We start from the raw sequence: 20,502 nt of genomic DNA on the forward strand, positions 1-20,502 counted from the left end.
TCATCGATGGGGAGCTCCACGAAGACAGGGCCTGGGGGACCCCAAAAAGTCACCAGGAACCCCAAAAATGTCACCAGAAAACTCAAAAGGGCACCAGGAAACCCAAAAGGTCCCCACCGACCCCAAAAGGTCACCAGGAAGCCCAAAAATGGGGCCAGGAACCCCAAAAATGGCACCAGAAAACCCAAAAGGTCCCCACCGACCCCAAAAGGTACCAGGAACCCCAAAAATGTCCCCACCAGCCCCAAAAGGGCACCAGAAAGCCCAAAAATGGCACCAGGAACCCCAAAATGTCCCCACCAACCCCAAAATGGCACCAGAAACCCCAAAGGTCACCAGGAATCCCAAAAATGGGACCAGGAACCCCAAAATGGGACCAGGAACCCCAAAAATGCCACCAGAAAACTCAAAAGGGCACCAGGAAACCCAAAAATGGCACCAGGAAGCCCAAAAGGTCCCCACTGACCCCAAAAGGTCACCAGAAAGCCCAAAAATGTCCCCACCGAACCCACAAGGTCACCAGGAATCCCAAAAATGGGACCAGGGACCCCAAAATGGGACCAGGAACCCCAAAAATGCCACCAGAAAACTCAAAAGGGCACCAGGAAACCCAAAAGGTCCCCACTGACCCAAAAAGGTCACCAGGAAGCCCAAAAATGGGACCAGGGACCCCAAAAATGCCACCAGAAAACCCAAAAGGGCACCAGGAAACCCAAAAGGTCCCCACTGACCCCAAAAGGTCACCAGGAAGCCCAAAAATGGGACCAGGAACCCCAAAAATGCCACCAGGAAACCCAAAAGGACACCAGAAAACCCAAAAGGTCCCCACAGACCCCAAAAGGTACCAGGAACCCCAAAAATGTCCCCACCAGCCCCAAAAGGTCACCAGGAAGCCCAAAAATGGGACCAGGAAGCCCAAAAATGGCACCAGGAACCCCAAAATGTCCCCACCAACCCCAAAATGGCACCAGAAAACCCAAAAGGGCACCAGAAACCCCAAAGGTCACCAGGAAGCCCAAAAATGGGACCAGGGACCCCAAAATGGGACCAGGAACCCCAAAAATGTCCCCACTGACCCCAAAAGGTCACCAGGAATCCCAAAAATGTCCCCACTGACCCCAAAAGGTCACCAGGAAGCCCAAAAATGTCCCCACTGACCCCAAAAGGTCACCAGGAAGCCCAAAAATGGGACCAGGAACCCCAAAAATGGCACCAGGAATCCCAAAATGTCCCCACCAACCCCAAAATGGCACCAGAAAACCCAAAAGGGCACCAGGAAACCCAAAAATGTTCCCACTGACCCCAAAATGGCACCAAGAATCCCCAAAAATGGGACCAGAAACCCCAAAAGGTCACCAGGAATCCCAAAAATGGGACCAGGAAGCCCAAAAATGGGAGCAGGGACCCCAAAAGGTCACCAGGAACCCCAAAAATGTCACCAGAAAACTCAAAAGGGCACCAGGAAACCCAGAAGGTCCCCACCGACCAAAAATGGCACCAAGAAACCAAAAAATGGGACCAGGGACCCCAAAAATGGCACCAGAAAACCCAAAAGGGCACCAGAAAACCCAAAAATGTCCCCACTGACCCCAAAAGGTCACCAGGAATCCCCAAAAATGGGACCAGGAACCCCAAAAATGGCACCAGAAAACCCAAAAGGTCCCCACCGACCCCAAAAGGTACCAGGAACCCCAAAAATGTCCCCACCAGCCCCAAAAGGGCACCAGGAAGCCCAAAAATGGCACCAGGAACCCCAAAATGTCCCCACCAACCCCAAAATGGCACCAGAAACCCCAAAGGTCACCAGGAATCCCAAAAATGGGACCAGGAACCCCAAAAATGCCACCAGAAAACCCAAAAGGGCACCAGAAAACCCAAAAATGGCACCAGGAAGCCCAAAAGGTCCCCACTGACCCCAAAAGGTCACCAGAAAGCCCAAAAATGTCCCCACCGAACCCACAAGGTCACCAGGAATCCCAAAAATGGGACCAGGGACCCCAAAATGGGACCAGGAACCCCAAAAATGCCACCAGAAAACTCAAAAGGGCACCAGGAAACCCAAAAGGTCCCCACTGACCCAAAAAGGTCACCAGGAAGCCCAAAAATGGGACCAGGGACCCCAAAATGGGACCAGGAACCCCCAAAGATCACCAGGAACCCCAAAAATGCCACCAGAAAACCCAAAAGGGCACCAGGAAACCCAAAAGGTCCCCACTGACCCCAAAATGGCACCAAGAACCCCAAAAATGGGACCAGGAAGCCCAAAATGTCCCCACCGACCCCAAAAGGTCACCAGGAAGCCCAAAAATGGCACCAGGGATCCCAAAATGGGACCAGGAACCCCCAAAGATCACCAGGAACCCCAAAAATGGCATCAGGAACCCCAAAAGGTCCCCACCGACCCCAAAATGGCACCAGGAATCCCAAAAATGGGACCAGGAACCCCAAAAATGCCATCAGAAAACCCAAAAGGGCACCAGGAAACCCAAAAATGTCCCCACTGACCCCAAAAGGTCACCAGGAAGCCCAAAAATGGGACCAGAAACCCCAAAAATGCCACCAGAAAACCCAAAAGGACACCAGAAAAACCAAAAATGTCCCCACTGACCCCAAAAGGTCACCAGGAATCCCAAAAATGGGACCAGGGACCCTAAAAATGCCACCAGAAAACCCAAAAGGGCACCAGGAACCCCAAAAGGTACCAGGAACCCCAAAAATGTCCCCACCAGCCCCAAAAGGACACCAGGAAGCCCAAAAATGGCACCAGGAACCCCAAAATGTCCCCACCAACCCCAAAATGGCACCAGAAACCCCAAAGGTCACCAGGAATCCCAAAAATGGGACCAGGGACCCCAAAATGGGACCAGGAACCCCAAAAATGCCACCAGAAAACTCAAAAGGGCACCAGGAAACCCAAAAGGTCCCCACCGACCCCAAAAGGTCACCAGGAAGCCCAAAAATGGGACCAGGGACCCCAAAAATGGTATCAGAAACCCCAAAAAGGCACCAGAAAGCCCAAAAATGTTCCCACTGACCCCAAAAGGTCACCAGGAATCCCAAAAATGGGACCAGGGACCCCAAAATGGGACCAGGAACCCCAAAATGGCACCAGAAAACTCAAAAGGGCACCAGGAATCCCCAAAAATGTCCCCACTGACCCCAAAATGGGCACCAGGAAGCCCAAAAATGGCACCAGGAACCCCCAAAGTTCACCAGAAAACCCAAAAGGTCCCCACTGACCCCAAAGTGTCCCCAGGAACCCCAAAAATGTCCCCAAAACCCCAAAATATCCCCCAAAACCCCACCAAGTGCCACTTGGGGGAGGCAATGGTGGCTTTGAGTGTCCCCAAATGTCCCCAAGACCCCAAAATGTCCCCAAAACCCCTCCAGGTGCCACTTGGGGATGGCAATGGTGGCCTTGGGTGTCCCCAAATGTCCCCAAGACCCCAAAATGTCCCCAAAACCCCTCCAGGTGCCACTTGGGGATGGCAATGCCACCCGGGGGTGTCTCTGGGGTGTCCCCAAACGTCCCCAAAAGCCCAAAATGTCCCCAAAACCCCAAAATGTCCCCACAAACCCCTCCAGGTGACACATGGGGATGGCAATGGTGGCTTTGAGTGTCCCCAAATGTCCCCATAAACCCCAAAATGTCCCCAAAACCCCAAAATTTCCCCCAAAACCCCTCCAGGTGCCACTTGGGGATGGCAATGGTGGCTTTGAGTGTCCCCAAATGTCCCCAAGACCCCAAAATGTCCCCAAAACCCCTCCAGGTGCCACCTGGGGATGGCAATGCCACCTGGGGGTGTCTCTGGGGTGTCCCCAGATGTCCCCAACCCCAAATGTCCCCACCAAGTGCCACCTGGGGGTGGCTTTGAGTGTCCCCAAATGTCCCCAAGGCCCCAAAATGTCCCCAAAACCCCTCCAGGTGCCACTTGAGGATGGCAATGGTGGCTTTTGATGTCCCCAGATGTCCCCAAAACCCCAAAATGCCCCCAAAACTCCTCCAGGTGCCACTTGGGGGAGGCAATGGTGGCTTTGAGTGTCCCCAAATGTCCCCAAGACCCCAAAATGTCCCCCAAAACCCCTCCAGGTGCCACTTGGGGATGGCAATGCCACCCGGGGGTGTCTCTGGGGTGTCCCCAAATGTCCCCAATCCCAAATGTCCCCACCAGGTGCCACCTGGGGGTGGCTTTGAGTGTCCCCAAATGTCCCCAAAACCCTAAAATGTCCCCAAAAACCCCTCCAGGTGCCACTTGGGGGATGGCAATGGTGGCCTTGGGTGTCCCCAAATGTCCCCAAAACCCCAAAATGTCCCCAAAATGTCCCCAGAAACCCCTCCAGGTGCCACTTGGGGATGGCAATGCCACCTGGGGGTGTCTCTGGGGTGTCCCCAAATGTCCCCAACCCCAAATGTCCCCACCAGGTGCCACTTGGGGATGGCACTGCCACCTGGGGGTGTCTCTGGGGTGTCCCCAAATGTCCCCAAGGCCCCAAAATGTCCCCAGAGCCCCTCCAGGTGACACTTGGGGGATGGCAATGCCACCTGGGGGTGGCTTTGAGTGTCCCCAAATGTCCCCAAGGCCCCAAAATGTCCCCAAGACCCCACCAAGTACCACTTGGGGGATGGCAATGGTGGCCTTGGGTGTCCCCAAATGTCCCCAAAACCCCAAAATGTCCCCAAAACCCCAAAATGTCCCCAAAAACCCCTCCAAGTGACACTTGGGGGATGGCAATGGTGGCTTTGAGTGTCCCCAGTTGTCCCCAAGACCCCAAAATGTCCCCAAAAACCCCTCCAGGTGCCACTTGGGGGATGGCAATGGTGGCCTTGGGTGTCCCCAAATGTCCCCAAAACCCCAAAATGTCCCCAAAATGTCCCCAAAACCCCAAAATGTCCCCAAAACCCCTCCAGGTGCCACTTGGGGATGGCAATGCCACCCGGGGGTGTCTCTGGGGTGTCCCCAAACGTCCCCAACCCCAGCTGTCCCCATACCTGGGGTCCCTGACTGGGCGGGTGGCGATGGCTCTGCGCAGGGTGGGGACAATGTCCCTGAGGGTGGGGACACTGAGGGTGGCCTTGCAGAGGGTCCTGAACAGGGCCACCTGCTCGATGTCCTGCAGTGCCCCACGGCCCTGGGGACAGGGACCCCAAAATCAGTCCCCAAAGACACCAAATCAGCCCCAAAACCACCCAAAATCAGCCCCAAATGCCCCCAAATCAGCCCAAATCCCCCCAAATCAGCCCCAAATGCCCCAAAATCAGCCCAAATGCCCCAAAAAGCCCCCAAATCAGCCCAAATCCCTCCAAAATCAGCCCCAAATGCCCCCAAATCAGCCCAAATCAACCCAAATCCACCCCAAATGCCCCCAAATCAGCCCAAATCAACCCAAATCCCCCCCAAATCAGCCTCAAATGCCCCAAAATCAGCCCCAAATGCCCCAAATCAGCCCAAATCCACCCCAAATCAGCCCCAAATGTCCCAAAATCAGCCCCAAATGCCCCAAAATCAGCCTCAAATGCCCCAAAATCAGCCCCAAATGCCCCCAAAAGCCCCCAAATCAGCCCAAATCCCTCCAAAATCAGCCCCAAATGCCCCCAAATCAGCCCAAATCAACCCAAATCCACCCCAAATGCCCCCAAATCAGCCCAAATCAACCCAAATCCCCCCCAAATCAGCCTCAAATGCCCCAAAATCAGCCCCAAATGCCCCAAATCAGCCCAAATCCACCCCAAATCAGCCCCAAATGTCCCAAAATCAGCCCCAAATGCCCCAAAATCAGCCTCAAATGCCCCAAAATCAGCCCCAAATGCCCCCAAAAGCCCCCAAATCAGCCCAAATCCCTCCAAAATCAGCCCCAAATGCCCCCAAATCAGCCCAAATCAACCCAAATCCACCCCAAATCAGCCTCAAATGCCCCCAAATCAGCCCAAATCAACCCAAATCCCCCCAAATCAGCCTCAAATGCCCCAAAATCAGCCCCAAATGCCCCAAATCAGCCCAAATGCCCCCCAAATCAGCCTCAAATGCCCCCAAATCAGCACAAATCAACCCAAATCCCCCCCAAATCAGCCTCAAATGCCCCAAAATCAGCCCAAACCCCCCAAATCAGCCAAAAGCTTCCCAAAATCAGCCTCAAATGCCCCAAAATCAGCCTCAAATGCCCCAAAATGAACCCAAAACAGCCCAAATCCCTCCAAAATCAGCCCCAGATGCCCCAAAATCAGCCCAAATCAACCCAAATCCACCCCAAATCAGCCTCAAATGCCCCCAAATCAGCCCCAAATGCCCCAAAATCAGCCTCAAATGCCCCAAAATGCCCCCAAATCAGCCCAAATCCCTCCAAAATCAGCCCCAAATGCCCCAAAATCAGCCCCAAATGCCCCAAATCAGCCCAAATCCCCCCCAAATCAGCCCCAAATGCCCCAAAATGCCCCCAAATCAGCCCAAATCCCTCCAAAATCAGCCCCAAATGCCCCCAAATCAGCCAAAATCCCCCCAAATCAGCCAAAATCAACCAAAATCCCCCCCAAATCAGCCCCAAATGCCCCAAAATTAGCCTCAAATGCCCCCAAATCAGCCCAAATCAACCCAAATCCCCCCAAAATCAGCCTCAAATGCCCCAAAATCAGCCCCAAATGCCCCCAAATCAGCCAAAAGCTTCCCCAAATCAGCCTCAAATGCCCCAAAATCAGCCTCAAATGCCCCAAAATGAACCCAAAACAGCCCAAATCCCTCCAAAATCAGCCCCAGATGCCCCAAAATCAGCCCAAATCAACCCAAATCCACCCCAAATCAGCCCCAAATGCCCCAAAATCAGCCAAAACCCCCCAAATCAGCCAAAAGCTTCCCAAAATCAGCCCCAAATGCCCCAAAATCAACCTCAAATGCCCCAAAATGCCCCCAAATCAGCCCAAATCCCTCCAAAATCAGCCCCAAATGCCCACAAATCAGAAGAAATCAACCCAAATCCCCCCAAATCAGCCTCAAATGCCCCAAAATCAGCCCCAAATGCCCCAAAATCAGCCTCAAATGCCCCAAAATGCCCCCAAATCAGCCCAAATCCCTCCAAAATCAGCCCCAAATGCCCCCAAATCAGCCAAAATCCCCCCAAATCAGCCAAAATCAACCAAAATCCCCCCCAAGTCAGCCAAAAGCTTCCCAAAATCAGCCCCAAATGCCCCCAAATCAGCCCAAATCAACCCAAATCCCCCCCAAATCAGCCTCAAATGCCCCAAAATCAGCCCAAATCCCCTCATATCAGCCAAAAGCTTCCCAAAATCAGCCTCAAATCCCTCCAAAATCAGCCCCAGATGCCCCAAAATCAGCCCAAATCAACCCAAATCCACCCCAAATCAGCCTCAAGTGCCCCAAAATCAGCCAAAGTCCCCTCAAATCAGCCAAAAGCTTCCCAAAATCAGCCCAAATCCCCCCAAATCAGCCTCAAATGTCCCAAAATCAGCCCCAAATGCCCCCAAATCAGCCCAAATCCACCCCAAATCAGCCCCAAATGCCCCCAAATCAGCCCAAATCAACCCAAATCAGCCTCAAATGCCCCAAAATCAGCCAAAACCCCCCCAAATCAGCCAAAAGCTTCCCAAAATCAGCCTCAAATGCCCCAAAATCAGCCCCAAATGCCCCAAAATGCCCCCAAATCAGCCCAAATCCCCCCCAAATGCCCCCAAAACAGCCCTGAATGCCCCAAAATTCCCCCAAATCAGCCCAAATTCCCCCAAATCAGCCTCATATGCCCCAAAATCAGCCCCAAATGCCCCAAAATGCCCCCAAATCTGCCCAAATCCCCCCAAATCAGCCCCAGATGCCCCAAAATGCCCCCAAATCAGCCCAAATCCCTCCACAATCAGCCCCAAATGCCCCCAAATCCCCCCCAATTGCCCCAAAATTAGCCCCAAATGCCCCAAAATGCCCCCAAATCAGCCCCAAATGCCCCAAAATCAGCCCCAAATGCCCCAAAATGCCCCCAAATCAGCCCAAATCCCTCCAAAATCAGCCCCAATTGCCCCCAAATCAGCCAAAATCCCCCTAAATGCCCCCAAATCAGCCCAAATCCCCCCAAATCAGCACCAAATCCCCCCAAATCAGCCCAAATCCCCCATAATCAGCCCCAAGCCCCCAAATCAACTCCAAAAACCCAAAAGTGGGTGAACAAAACCCTAAAATGGGTGAAAAACTTAAAGTTTGGTGAAAAGACCCAAAAATGGATGAAAAAACCCAAAAGTATGTGAGGAAAAAACCAAAAATGGGGGAAAAAAACCCAAAATTGTTTAAAAATTGTACAACAGATGGAAAAAAAAATAATCAAATGGGAAAAAAACCAAAATTTGGTCAAAAGGATAAAAAAGGATGAAAAACCTTTAAGTAGGTGAAAAAAAAACCCAAAATGGGGCAAGAACCTCAAAATGGGGTGAAAAATCTCAACATTGGGTGAAGAAACCTCAAAATGGGTGGGAAAATGACAAAAAAAAGCTTGACAAGCCTCAAAAAAAAGGTGAAAAACCACAAAAATGGGTGGAAAACCCCAAAATGGGGGAAAGGAACAAAAAATGGGTCAGAAGCCTCCAAAATTTGGTGAGAAAACCCCCAAAATAGGTGAAAAACCTCAAGTTGAGGTGAAAAAAACCCAAGGCGTGGCGCGAGGAACTCCAAAAACGCTCGAAAAAAAATGGGAAAAAAATCCTAAATGTGGGTGAAAACCCCCAAAATTTGGTGAAAAGAACCAAAAATGGATGAAAAACCCAAACGTATGTGAGAAAAAAGCCAAAAATGGGGCAAAACCCTCAAAATGGGGTGAAAAACCTCAACATTGGGTGAAGAAACCTCAGAATCGCGTGGAAAAATGACTAAAAAAAAAGCTTGGAAAACCTCAAAAAAAAAAAAGTGAAAAACCACAAAAATGGGTGGAAAACCCCAAAATGGGGGAAAGGAACAAAAAATGGGTCAGAAGCCTCCAAAATTTGGTGAGAAAACCCCCAAAATAGGTGAAAAACCTCAAGTTGGGGTGACAAAAACCCAAGGCGCAACGCAAGGAACTCCAAAAACGGTTGAAAAAAAATGGGAAAAAAATCCTAAATGTGGGTGAAAAACCCCAAAACTTGGTGAAAAGAACCAAAAATGGATGAAAAACCCCAAAGTATGTGAGAAAAAAGACAAAAATTGGGCAAAACCCTCAAAATGGGGTGAAAAACCTCAACATTGGGTGAAGAAACCTCAGAATCGCGTGGAAAAATGACTAAAAAAAAAGCTTGGAAAACCTCAAAAAAAAAAAGTGAAAAACCACAAAAATGGGTGGAAAACCCCAAAATGAGGGAAAGGAACAAAAAATTAGTCAGAAGCCTCCAACATTTGGTGAGAAAACCCCCAAAATAGGTGAAAAACCTCAAGTTGGGGTGAAAAAAACCCAAGGCGCGGCGCGAGGAACTCCAAAAACGGTCGGAAAAAAATGGGAAAAAAATCCTAAATGTGGGTGAAAACCCCAAAATTTGGTGAAAAGAACCAAAAATGGATGAAAAACCCAAAAGTATGTGAGAAAAAAGCCAAAAATTGGGCAAAACCCTCAAAATGGGGTGAAAAACCTCATCATTGGGTGAAGAAACCTCAGAATCGCGTGGAAAAATGACTAAAAAAAAAGCTTGGAAAACCTCAAAAAAAAAAAGTGAAAAACCACAAAAATGAGTGGAAAACCCCAAAATGAGGGAAAGGAACAAAAAATGGGTCAGAAGCCTCCAACATTTGGTGAGAAAACCCCCAAAATAGGTGAAAAACCTCAAGTTGGGGTGAAAAAAACCCAAGGCGCGGCGCGAGGAACTCCAAAAACGGTTGAAAAAAAGGGGAAAAAAATCCCAAATGTGGGTGAAAAACCCCAAAATTTGGTGAAAAGAACCAAAAATGGATTAAAAACCCCAAAGTATGTGAGAAAAAAACCAAAAATGGGGCAAAACCCTCAAAATGGGGTGAAAAACCTCAACATTGGGGGAAGAAACCTCAGAATCGCGTGGAAAAATGACGAAAAAAAAAGCTTGGAAAACCTCAAAAAAAAAAAAGTGAAAAACCACAAAAAGGGGTGGAAAACCCCAAAATGGGGGAAAGGAACAAAAAATGGGTCAGAAGCCTCCAAAATTTGGTGAGAAAACCCCCAAAATAGGTGAAAAACCTCAACTTGGGGTGAAAAAAAACCCAAGGCGCGGCGCGAGGAACTCCAAAAACGGTTGAAAAAAAATGGGAAAAAAATCCTAAATGTGGGTGAAAACCCCCAAAATTTGGTGAAAAGAACCAAAAATGGATGAAAAACCCAAAAGTATGTGAGAAAAAAGCCAAAAATTGGGCAAAACCCTCAAAATGGGGTGAAAAACCTCAACTTGGGTGAAGAAACCTCAGAATCGCGTGGAAAAATGACTAAAAAAAAAGCTTGGAAAACCTCAAAAAAAAAAAGTGAAAAACCACAAAAATGGGTGGAAAACCCCAAAATGGGGGAAAGGAACAAAAAATGGGTCAGAAGCCTCCAAAATTTGGTGAGAAAACCCCCAAAATAGGTGAAAAACCTCAAGTTGGGGTGAAAAAAACCCAAGGCGCGGCGCGAGGAACTCCAAAAACGGTTGAAAAAAAATGGGAAAAAAATCCTAAATGTGGGTGAAAAACCCCAAAATTTGGTGAAAAGAACCAAAAATGGATGAAAAACCCCAAAGTATGTGAGAAAAAAGCCAAAAATGGGGCAAGACCCTCAAAATGGGGTGAAAAACCTCAAGTTGGGGTGAAAAAAACCCAAGGCGCGGCGCAAGGAACTCCAAAAACGGTCAGAAAAAAAGGGGAAAAAATGAGTGAAAAGTCCCCAAAATGAGTGAAATGTCCCCAAAATGAGTGAAAAGTCCCCAAAATGAGTGAAATGTCCCCAAAACGTGTCCCCTGAGGTTGTCCCCACCTTTTGGAGAGAGGCAGCAGCTCCTGCCAGCAGCAGGACAGGGGACTCGGCCAGGTGAGCGTTCTTCATGGCGGTGACGGTGTTGGTGACACCGGGCCCCGCGGTGACAACGGCGACGCCGACGGTACCTGAGGGGGGGGAGGGGACAGGAGGGGGTGGCCACGGGGTCACCTCCATCTCCTGACGTCACCACAGTTGTCACCTGGTGTCCAGGACAAGAAAATGGTGACCAAAGCCACCACATGGGGGGGGGTTTGGAAGCCTCTGAGGTGCCACCAGGGCCTTTTCAGGTGAGGCCACCCCAAAATTGTCCCTCCCAGGTGACACTTGGCAGCCATTTTGTCCCTTTTGTCCCCTCACCTGAGTTGTCACCTCATCCATGACAAGAAAATGGTGACAGAAGCCACCACAGGGGGGTTTTTGGAAGCCCCTGAGATGCCACCAGGGCCTTTTCAGGTTGGGCCACCCCAAAACTGTCCCTGCCATGGGGACATTTGGTGTCCCTATTGTCCCCTCCCTCTTGTCCCCTCACCTGAGTTGTCACCTCATCCATGACAAGAAAATGGTGACAGAAGCCACCACGGGGGAGTTTTTGGAAGCCCCTCAGGTGCCACCAGGGCCTTTTCAGGTGAGGCCACCCCAAAACTGTCCCTCCCAGGTGACACTTGGCAGCCATTTTGTCCCTTTTGTCCCCTCACCTGAGTTGTCACCTCATCCATGACAAGAAAATCGTGACAGAAGCCACCACGGGGGGGTTTTGGAAGCCCCTCAGATGCCACCAAGGTTTTCCCAAGCCAAGACACCCAAAAATTGTCCCTCCCATGGGGACACTTGGTGGCCATTTTGTCCCTCTCCTTGCCACAGTTGTCACCTCATCCATGACAAGAAAATGGTGACCAAAGCCACCACAAGGGGGGTTTTGGAAGCCCCTCAGATGCCACCAGGGCCTTTTCAGGTGAGGCCACCCCAAAATTGTCCCTCAGGGACACTTGGCGGCCATTTTGTCCCTCTTGTCCCCTCACCTGTCAGCCTGGCCACGGCGTCGGCAGCGCAGAGGGCGGTGGCCTCGTGCCTGGTGTTCCCATGGGGGGAACTGTTCTTCCCATGGGGACACTTGGCAGCCATTTTGTCCCTCTCCTCACCACAGTTGTCATCTCAGCTAGGACAAAATGGTGACCAAAGCCACCACAGGGGGGTTTTTGGAAGCCCCTGAGGTGCCACCAGGGCCTTTTCAGTTTGGGCCAAATCAAAACTGTCCCTCGGGGACACTTGGCGGCCATTTTGTCCCTTTTCTCCCCTCACCACAGTTGCCACCTCATCCATGACAAGAAAATGGTGACAGAAACCACTACGGGGGGGGGTTTTTGGAAGCCCCTGAGATGCCACCGGGGCCTTTTCAGGTGAGGCCACCCCAAAACTGTCCCTCAGGGACACTTGGCGGCCATTTTGTCCCTTTTCTCCCCTCACCACAGCTGTCACCTCATCTATGACAAGAAAATGGTGACAGAAGCCACCACGGGGGAGTTTTTGGAAGCCCCTCAGATGCCACCAAGGCCTTTTCAGGTGAGGCCACCCCAAACCTGTCCCTCGGGGATGCTTGGCAGCCATTTTGTCCCTCTCCTCACCACAGTTGCCACCTCATCCATGACAAGAAAATGGTGACAGAAGCCACCACGGGGGGGTTTTTGGAAGCCCCTGAGATGCCACCAGGGCCTTTTCAGGTGAGGCCACCCCAAAACTGTCCCTCGGGGACACTTGGTGGCCATTTTGTCCCTTTTCTCCCCTCACCCCAGTTGTCACCTCATCCATGGTGACCAAGGCCACCACGGGGGGTGTTTTTGGAAGCCCCTGAGGTGCCACCAGGGCCTTTTCAGGTGAGGCCACCCCAAAACTGTCCCTCAGGGACACTTGGCGGCCATTTTGTCCCTCTTGTCCCCTCACCTGTCAGCCTGGCCACGGCGTTGGCAGCGCAGAGGGCGGTGGCCTCGTGCCTGGTGTTCCCATGGGGGGAACTGTTCTTCCCTTGGGGACACTTGGCAGCCATTTTGTCCCTCTCCTCACCACAGTTGTCACCTCATCCATGACAAGAAAATGGTGACAGAAGCCACCACAGGGGGCTTTTTGGAAGCCCCTCAGATGCCACCAGGGCCTTTTCAGGTGAGGCCACCCCAAAACTGTCCCTCAGGGACACTTGGCGGCCATTTTGTCCCTTTTCTCCCCTCACCACAGTTGCCACCTCATCCATGACAAGAAAATCGTGACAGAAGCCACCACGGGGGGGTTTTTGGAAGCCCCTCAGATGCCACCAGGGCCTTTTCAGTTTGGGCCACCCCAAAACTGTCCCTTGGGGACACTTGGCGGCCATTTTGTCCCTCTTGTCCCCTCACCTGTCAGCCTGGCCACGGCGTCGGCAGCGCAGAGGGCGGTGGCCTCGTGCCTGGTGTTCCCATGGGGGGAACTGTTCTTCCCATGGGGACACTTGGCAGCCATTTTGTCCCTCACCTCACCACAGTTGTCATCTCAGCTAGGACAAAGTGACCAAAGCCACCACAGGGGGGTTTTTGGAAGCCCCTCAGATGCCACCAGGGCCTTTTCAGGTGAGGCCACCCCAAAACTGTCCCTCGGGGACACCTGGCGGCCATTTTGTCCCTTTTCTCCCCTCACCACAGTTGTCACCTCATTTATGACAAGAAAATGGTGACAGAAGCCACTACAGGAGAGTTTTTGGAAGCCCCTCAGGTGCCACCAGGGCCTTTTCAGGTGAGGTCACCCCAAAACTGTCCCTCGGGGACACTTGGCGGCCATTTTATCCCTCTTGTCCCCTCACCTGAGTTGTCACCTCATCCATGACAAGAAAATGGTGACAGAAGCCACCACGGGGGAGTTTTTGGAAGCCCCTCAGATGCCACCAGGGCCTTTTCAGATGAGGCCACCCCAAAATTGTCCCTTGGGGATGCTTGGCGGCCATTTTGTCCCTTTTCTCCCCTCACCACAGTTGCCACCTCATCCATGACAAGAAAATCATGACAGAAGCCACCACGGGGGGGGTTTTGGGAAGCCCCTGAGGTGCCACCAGGGCCTTTTCAGGTGAGGCCACCCCAAAACTGTCCCTCGGGGACACTTGGCAGCCATTTTGTCCCTTTTCTCCCCTCACCACAGTTGCCACCTCATCCATGACAAGAAAATCATGACAGAAGCCACCACGGGGGGGGTTTTTGGAAGCCCCTGAGATGCCACCAGGGCCTTTTCAGGTGAGGCCACCCCAAAATTGTCCCTCACAGGTGACACCTGGCGGCCATTATGTCCCTTTTCTCCCCTCACCACAGTTGCCACCTCATCCATGACAAGAAAATGGTGACAGAAACCACTACGGGGGGGGTTTTTGGAAGCCCCTCAGATGCCACCAAGGCCTTTTCAGGTGAGGCCACCCCAAACCTGTCCCTTGGGGACACTTGGCGGCCATTTTGTCCCTCTTGTCCCCTCACCTGTCAGCCTGGCCACGGCGTCGGCAGCGCAGAGGGCGGTGGCCTCGTGCCTGGTGTCCACGACCCGAATTCCCAACTTTTCCGAGGCCACCAGGATGGGGGAGATGTGACCCCCGGGAAGGGTGAAGAGGAAACGGACCCCGTGGGATTTCAAGACCTGGGCAACCACCTCCCCCCCGTGACGGGGACTTCGGGGCTCCACCTGTCCCCAAAACAAAGGGATTGTCCCCAAAATGGCACCAGGATGAAGGCAAAAAACCCCAAAAATGGAATTTGGGGGATTTTGGAGTTTTCGGGGTTTCTTTTTTAATTTATTTTTGGGGGTTTTGGGAGGGTTTTTTTTATTTTTGGGTGTTTTTTTTAATTTTTCGGGGTTTTTTGGGATTTTTTTTATTTTTGGGGTTTTTTTGGATTTTGGGGTTTTTTTTTTTGACTTTTGGGGTTTTTTTTGGATTTTATGGGGGTTTTTTGTATTTTGGGGTTTGGGGGGGGATTTTTTTGGGTTTTTTGGATTTTGGTGGATATTTTGGGTTTCCTGAGGGTTTTGGGGGGATTTTTGGGGGGATTTTCTGGGGATTTTTTTTGGTTTTGGGGATTATTTTTTGCGGGGATTTTTGGGGGATTTTTTGGGGTTTTTTTTGATTTTTGGGTTTTTGGCGGGATTTTTTTGATTTTGTTTTTTTTTTTTTTATTTTTGGGGGTTTTTTGGGATTTTTGAGGGGTTTTGTATTTTGGAGTTTTGGGGGGGATTTTTTTGGGTTTTTTTGATTTTGGTGGATTTTTTGGGTTTCTTGGGGATTTTGGGGGGATTTTTGGGTTTTGTATTTTTTGGGGGGGGGGATTTTTTTGGGTTTTGGGGATTTTTGGAGGTTTTTTTGGGAAGAGTGAAGAAAAAAAGGATCCTGTGGGATTTCAGGACCTGGGCAACCACCTCCCCCCCGTGACGGGGACTTCGGGGCTCCACCTGTCCCCAAAACAAAGGGATTGTCCCCAAAATGGCACCAGGATGAAGGCAAAAAAAACCCCAAAAATGGAATTTGGGGGATTTTGGGGGTTTCGGGGTTTTTTTTTTTATTTATTTTTGGGGGTTTTGGAGGGGGAGGGTTTGGATTTTTGGGGTTTTTTCATTTTTGGGTTTTTTTTGGTGATTTTATGGGGGTTTTTTGTATTATGGGGTTTTTGGGGGGATTTTTTTGGATTTTGGTGGATTTTTGGGAGGGATTTTCTGGGGATTTTTTTGGGTTTTGGGGATTATTTTTTGGGGGGGATTTTTGGGGGATTTTTTCGGGTTTTTTTATTTTTGGGGTTTTTTTTGATTTTTTGGGGTTTTTTTGGGGGATTTTTTTTATTTTTGGGGGTTTTGGGGATTTTGGGGGGGGATTTTCCGGGGATTTTTTTGGGTTTTGGGGATTATTTTTTGGGGGGATTTTGGGGGGATTTTTTGGGGTTTTTTTTTTGATATTTTGGGGCGATTTTTGGGGAGGGTTTGGGGGATTTTTTTTTAATTTGGGATTTTATTTTTTTATTTTTGGGGGGGGATTTTGGGGGGTTTTGGGATTTTTGGGGGGTTTTTTGGGAAGAGTGAAGAAAAAAAGGATCCTGTGGGATTTCAGGACCTGGGCAACCACCTCCCCCCCGTGACGGGGACTTCGGGGCTCCACCTGTCCCCAAAACAAAGGGATTGTCCCCAAAATGGCACCAGGATGAAGGCAAAAAACCCCAAAAATGGAATTTGGGGGATTTTGGGGTTTTTTGGGTTTCTTTTTTATTTGTTTTTGGGGGGGGGGGTTGGATTTTTGGGGGATTTTTGTGGGGATTTTTTGGTTTTTTGGGGGATTTTTTTGGATTTTTTGCGGATTTTTTGGAGATTTTTTTTTTTTTGGGGGGGTTTGGGGATTTTGGGGGATTTTTTTGCTTTTGGGTTTTTTTGGGGGGATTTTTTGGTGTTTTTGGGATTTTGGGGGATTTTTTTTTATTTTGGGGGGATTTTTTTTGGATTTGGGGGGATTTTTGGAGATTTTTGGGGGATTTTTTTTTTATTTGGGGGGATTTTTGGCAATTTTTTTATTTTTGGGGGGATTTTTGGGTTTTTTTGGTGATTTTTTGGGATTTTGGGGGGATTTTTGGAGATTTTTTTGGGATTTGGGGGGGGGGTTTGAATTTTGGGGGATATTTTTGCTTATGGGGTTTCTTGGGGGATTTTTTTGTGTTTTGGGGATTTTTGGGATTTTTGGGGGATTTGGGGGGATTTTTGGAGATTTTCAGGGGGGGATTTTGGGGATTTTTTGGAGATTTTTTTGCTATTTTGGGGGGTTTTGGGGATTTGGGGGGATTTTTTTGCTTTTGGGGTTTTTTGGGGGGATTTTTTGATGTTTTTGGGAGGGTTTTTTTGGATTTTTTGGGATTCTTTGGGGGATTTGAGAGGATTTTTGGAGGTTTTTTTTGGGCGGGGGGATTTTTGGGGTTTTTTGGGGGATTTTGGGGGATTTTTTGGAGATTTTTTTGCTATTTGGGGGGTTTTGGGGGATTTTGGGGGATTTTTTTGCTTTTGGTTTTTTTGAGGGGATTTTTTGGTGTTTTTGGGATTTTGGGGGGGTTTTTTGGATTTTTTTGGGGGATTTTTTTGGGATTCAGGGGGAATTTTTTGAGATTTTTTGGGGATTTTTGGGGGGGATTTTTGAGGATTTTTGGGGGGGGGGGATTTTTTGGGGGGGTTTTGGGGATTTTTGTCTTCCCAGACCTTGTGGAGGAGTTGGTAGAAGAGTCCCAGGCGTTGGGCCACCACCAGTGTCCCCAGGGCCACCAGCAGGGCCACCCCCAGGAGGACACAGGAGAGGATGCTCAGGGGCTCCATGGTGAAGCTGGGGAAGACCCAACCCCCCCCCAGTGTCACTGCCACCGTCCCCTCTGTCCCCAGGGCCACCCCCAGTGTCCCCTCCCCCCCCCCAGTGCCACCCCTGGTGTCCCCAGTGTCCCCACCCCCCCTCCCAGTGCCCCCCCTATCCCTTTGTGTGTCCCCTCCCCCCCCCGGTGTCCCCCCGCCCTTTGTCCCCCCCCCAGTGCCACCCCTGGTGTCCCCAGTGTCCCCTCCCCCCCCCAGTGCCACCTCTGTCCCTTGTCCCCCCCCCAAGTGTCACCCCTGGTGTCCCCAGTGTCCCCCCCCAGTGCCCCCCCAGTCCTTTGTGTCCCCCCGTGTCCCCCCCTCCAGTGTCCCCCAGTGCCACCTCTGTCCCTTGTCCCCCCCCCAGTGCCACCCCTGTCCCTTGTGTCCCTTGTCACCCCCCCCCCCCCCCCAGTGCCACCTCTGTCCCTTGGGATGCCACCTCTGTCCCTTGGGTCCCCCCAGTGCCACCCCTGGTGTCCCCATTGTCCCCTCCCCTCAGTGCCCCCCCCAGTGCCACCCCCGTCCCTTTGTCCCCTCCCTCAGTGTCACCCCCCCCCCTCCCAGTGCCACCTCTGTCCCTTGGGTCCCCCCCAGTGCCACCCCTGGTGTCCCCATTGTCCCCCCCCCCCAGTGCCCCCCCAGTCCTTTGTGTCCCCCCCTAGTGCCACCCCCAGTGTCCCCTCCCCAGTGTCCCCCAATGCCACCCCTGTCCCTTGTCCCCCCCCCAGTGCCACCCCTGGTGTCCCCATTGTCCCCTCCCCCCAGTGTCCCCCCCAAGTGCCACCCCTGTCCCTTGGGTCCCTTGTCCCCCCTCCCCCCCCCCAATGCCAGCCCCACCCTTTGTCCCTCCCAGTGTCACCCCTGGTGTCCCCATTGTCCCCTCCCCAGTGTCCCCCCTGTCCCTTGTCCCCCCCCCCCCAGTGCCACCCCAGTGCCCCCAGTGTCCCCCCCCCAGTGTCCCCCAGTGCCACCCCCATCTCTTTGTCCCCTCCCCCAGTGTCCCCCCCCCCTCCCAGTGTCCCCCCTGTCCCTTGTCTCCCCCCCCAGTGCCACCCCTGGTGTCCCCATTGTCCCTTCCCCCAGTGTCCCCCTCCCCTCCCAGTGCCACCTCTGTCCCTTGGGTCCCCCCCCCAGTGCCCCCCAGTGTCCCCCCCCAGTGTCCCCAGTGTCCCCCCCCCCAGTGTCCCCAGTGCCACTCCTGTCCCTTGTCCCCCCCCCCAGTGTCCCCCCCCCCAGTGCCCCCAGTGTCCCCCCCCCCAGTGTCCCCAGTGCCACCCCCGTCCCTTTGTCCCCTCCCCCATTGTCCCCTCCCCCCCCCCCCCAGTGCCACCCCTGTCCCTTGTCGTCCCCCCCCCCAGTGCCCCCAGTGTCCCCAGTGTCCCCCCCCCCAGTGTCCCCAGTGCCCCCCCTGTCCCTTGTCCCCCCCCCAGTGCCCCCAGTGTCCCCCCCCCCAGTGTCCCCAGTGCCACCCCCGTCCCTTTGTCCCCTCCCCCATTGTCCCCTCCCCCCCCCCAGTGCCACCCCCGTTGTCGTGTGTCCCCCCCCCCACAAGGAGGGGGGGTGTGGGGGGGGGCTGGGTGTCCCCTCGGTCACGTGACCCTCCAGGGTGTCCCCTCCCTCACGTGACCCCCCGGGTCCCCCCCCTCCCCGTTTTCCCCCCGCTGCCACTCACCCTTCCCGGAAGTGCCGCACCTGGAGGCCACGCCCACTCACGGAGGCCACGCCCACCGTCCTAAGCCACGCCCACCCATTGTTCTCAACCTCCTCCCCCCCCCCCCGCCGGGACACGGACAATGGGGGAGGGGACAAAGGGGGACACAAAGGGGACACGAAGGCCCCGACCCCCCCCCCCCCTTCCGGGGTCCCGGCGCCGCCGCCGGCAGTCACGTGACTCGCGCCTTTTCCGGCGCCGCTCTTTGACGTCACTAGGCCGCGCGCGCCCTGCACCACCCCCGCTCGAAGGGGGGAAGGGGGGCGAGGTCAGGGGGTGGGGGCGTGGCCAAGACAGGGAAAGGGGCGGGGTCATAGTAGGGGCGGGGTGATGAAAGGGGCGGGGCCTGAGCGAGGCGTGGGTGGAGCCAAGGAAAGGGGCGGGGCCAAATGGGGGAGGCAGAGGAGGGGTGGAGCCACGCTAGGGGGAGGGGCCAAGTCAGGGGCAGGGGCGGTGTCTGTGCGATGGGGGCGGGGTCAACGTGGGGGGCGGAGCCCCGAGTGAGAAAGAGGCGGGGCCTGGACGAGGAGGCGTGGGTAGGGAAAGGGGCGTGGTCAAGTCGTGCAAATGGGCGTGGCCGGGTAAAGGGGGCTGGACTTGGGTTAGGGGGCGGGGCCTGTGAGGAATTGGGGTCAATGTAGGGGGCGGAAAGGGGCGGGGTCTGCGCGAGGGGGCGGGGTCACGAAAAGGGGCGGGGCCAAGTCTGGGAAAGGGGCCTCTCCAAAAGGCCTTTTTTTAACCAAAATCTCCAAAAAAAACCCCAAAGGAGCCCCGGGGGGCACCCGGGGGGGGGGTGGGAGGGGGATACAGAGGCCCAGGAGGGAAGTCAGCATTTCTGTTAATGAGCTCAGTTCATTAATTACATCCCAAGCAGCAAAACAGCTTCTCCTCCTCCTCCTCTTCTTCCTCCTCCTCCTTTTCTTCCTTTTCCTCCTTTTCCTCCTCCTCCTCTTCTTCCTCATCCTCTTCCTTTTCCTTCCTCCTCCTCTTCCTCTTCCTTTTCCTCCTTTTCCCCCTCTTTTTCCTCCTCTTCCTCCTTCTCCTCCTTTTCCTCCTCCTCCTCCTCTTCCTCATCCTTTTCTTCCTCCTCCTCCTTTTCCTCCTCTTCCCCCTCCTCCTCCTTTTCTTCTTCCTTTTCTTCTTCCTTTTCCTCCTCCTGTTCCTCCTCTTCCTCCTCCTCCTTTTCCTCTTCCTCCTCCTTCTATTCTTCCTCTTCCTCTTCCTCCTCCTTCTCCTCCTCCTCCTCCTTCTCTTCCTTCTCTTCCTCCTCCTCTTCCTCCTTTTCCTCCTCCTCCTTCTCTTTTTCCTCTTCCTCTTCCTCTTCCTTCTCCTTCCTCCTCCTCCTCTTCCTCCTCCTCCTTTTCCTCCTTTTCCTCCTCCTCCTCCTCCTCCTCCTCCTCCTCCTCCTCCTCCTCCTCTTCTTCCTCCTCCTTCTCCTTCTCCTTTTCCTCCTCCTCCTTTTCCTCCTCCTCCTCCTCCTCCTCCTCCTC

The 20,502-nt window shown here is 52.8% G+C and overlaps 1 protein-coding gene across 1 annotated transcript; it reads right to left on the minus strand.

Moving 5' to 3' along the window:
• Nucleotides 1-19,089, minus strand: LOC139787639 (2-hydroxyacyl-CoA lyase 2-like). Its single transcript, XM_071726899.1, has 6 exons — nt 18,970-19,089; nt 17,158-17,278; nt 14,418-14,619; nt 10,933-11,060; nt 4,991-5,130; nt 1-31 (listed from the first exon to the last, which is right to left on the minus strand). Exons 2-6 carry the CDS (start codon nt 17,269-17,271, stop codon nt 1-3), a joined length of 615 nt encoding a protein of 204 aa, XP_071583000.1. The 5' UTR covers nt 17,272-17,278; nt 18,970-19,089.
• Nucleotides 19,090-20,502: the final 1,413 nt, after the last annotated feature.

Source organism: Heliangelus exortis, chromosome 27 (genome assembly GCF_036169615.1).
Source record: "Heliangelus exortis chromosome 27, bHelExo1.hap1, whole genome shotgun sequence".
Classification (NCBI taxonomy): Eukaryota; Metazoa; Chordata; class Aves; order Apodiformes; family Trochilidae; genus Heliangelus; species Heliangelus exortis.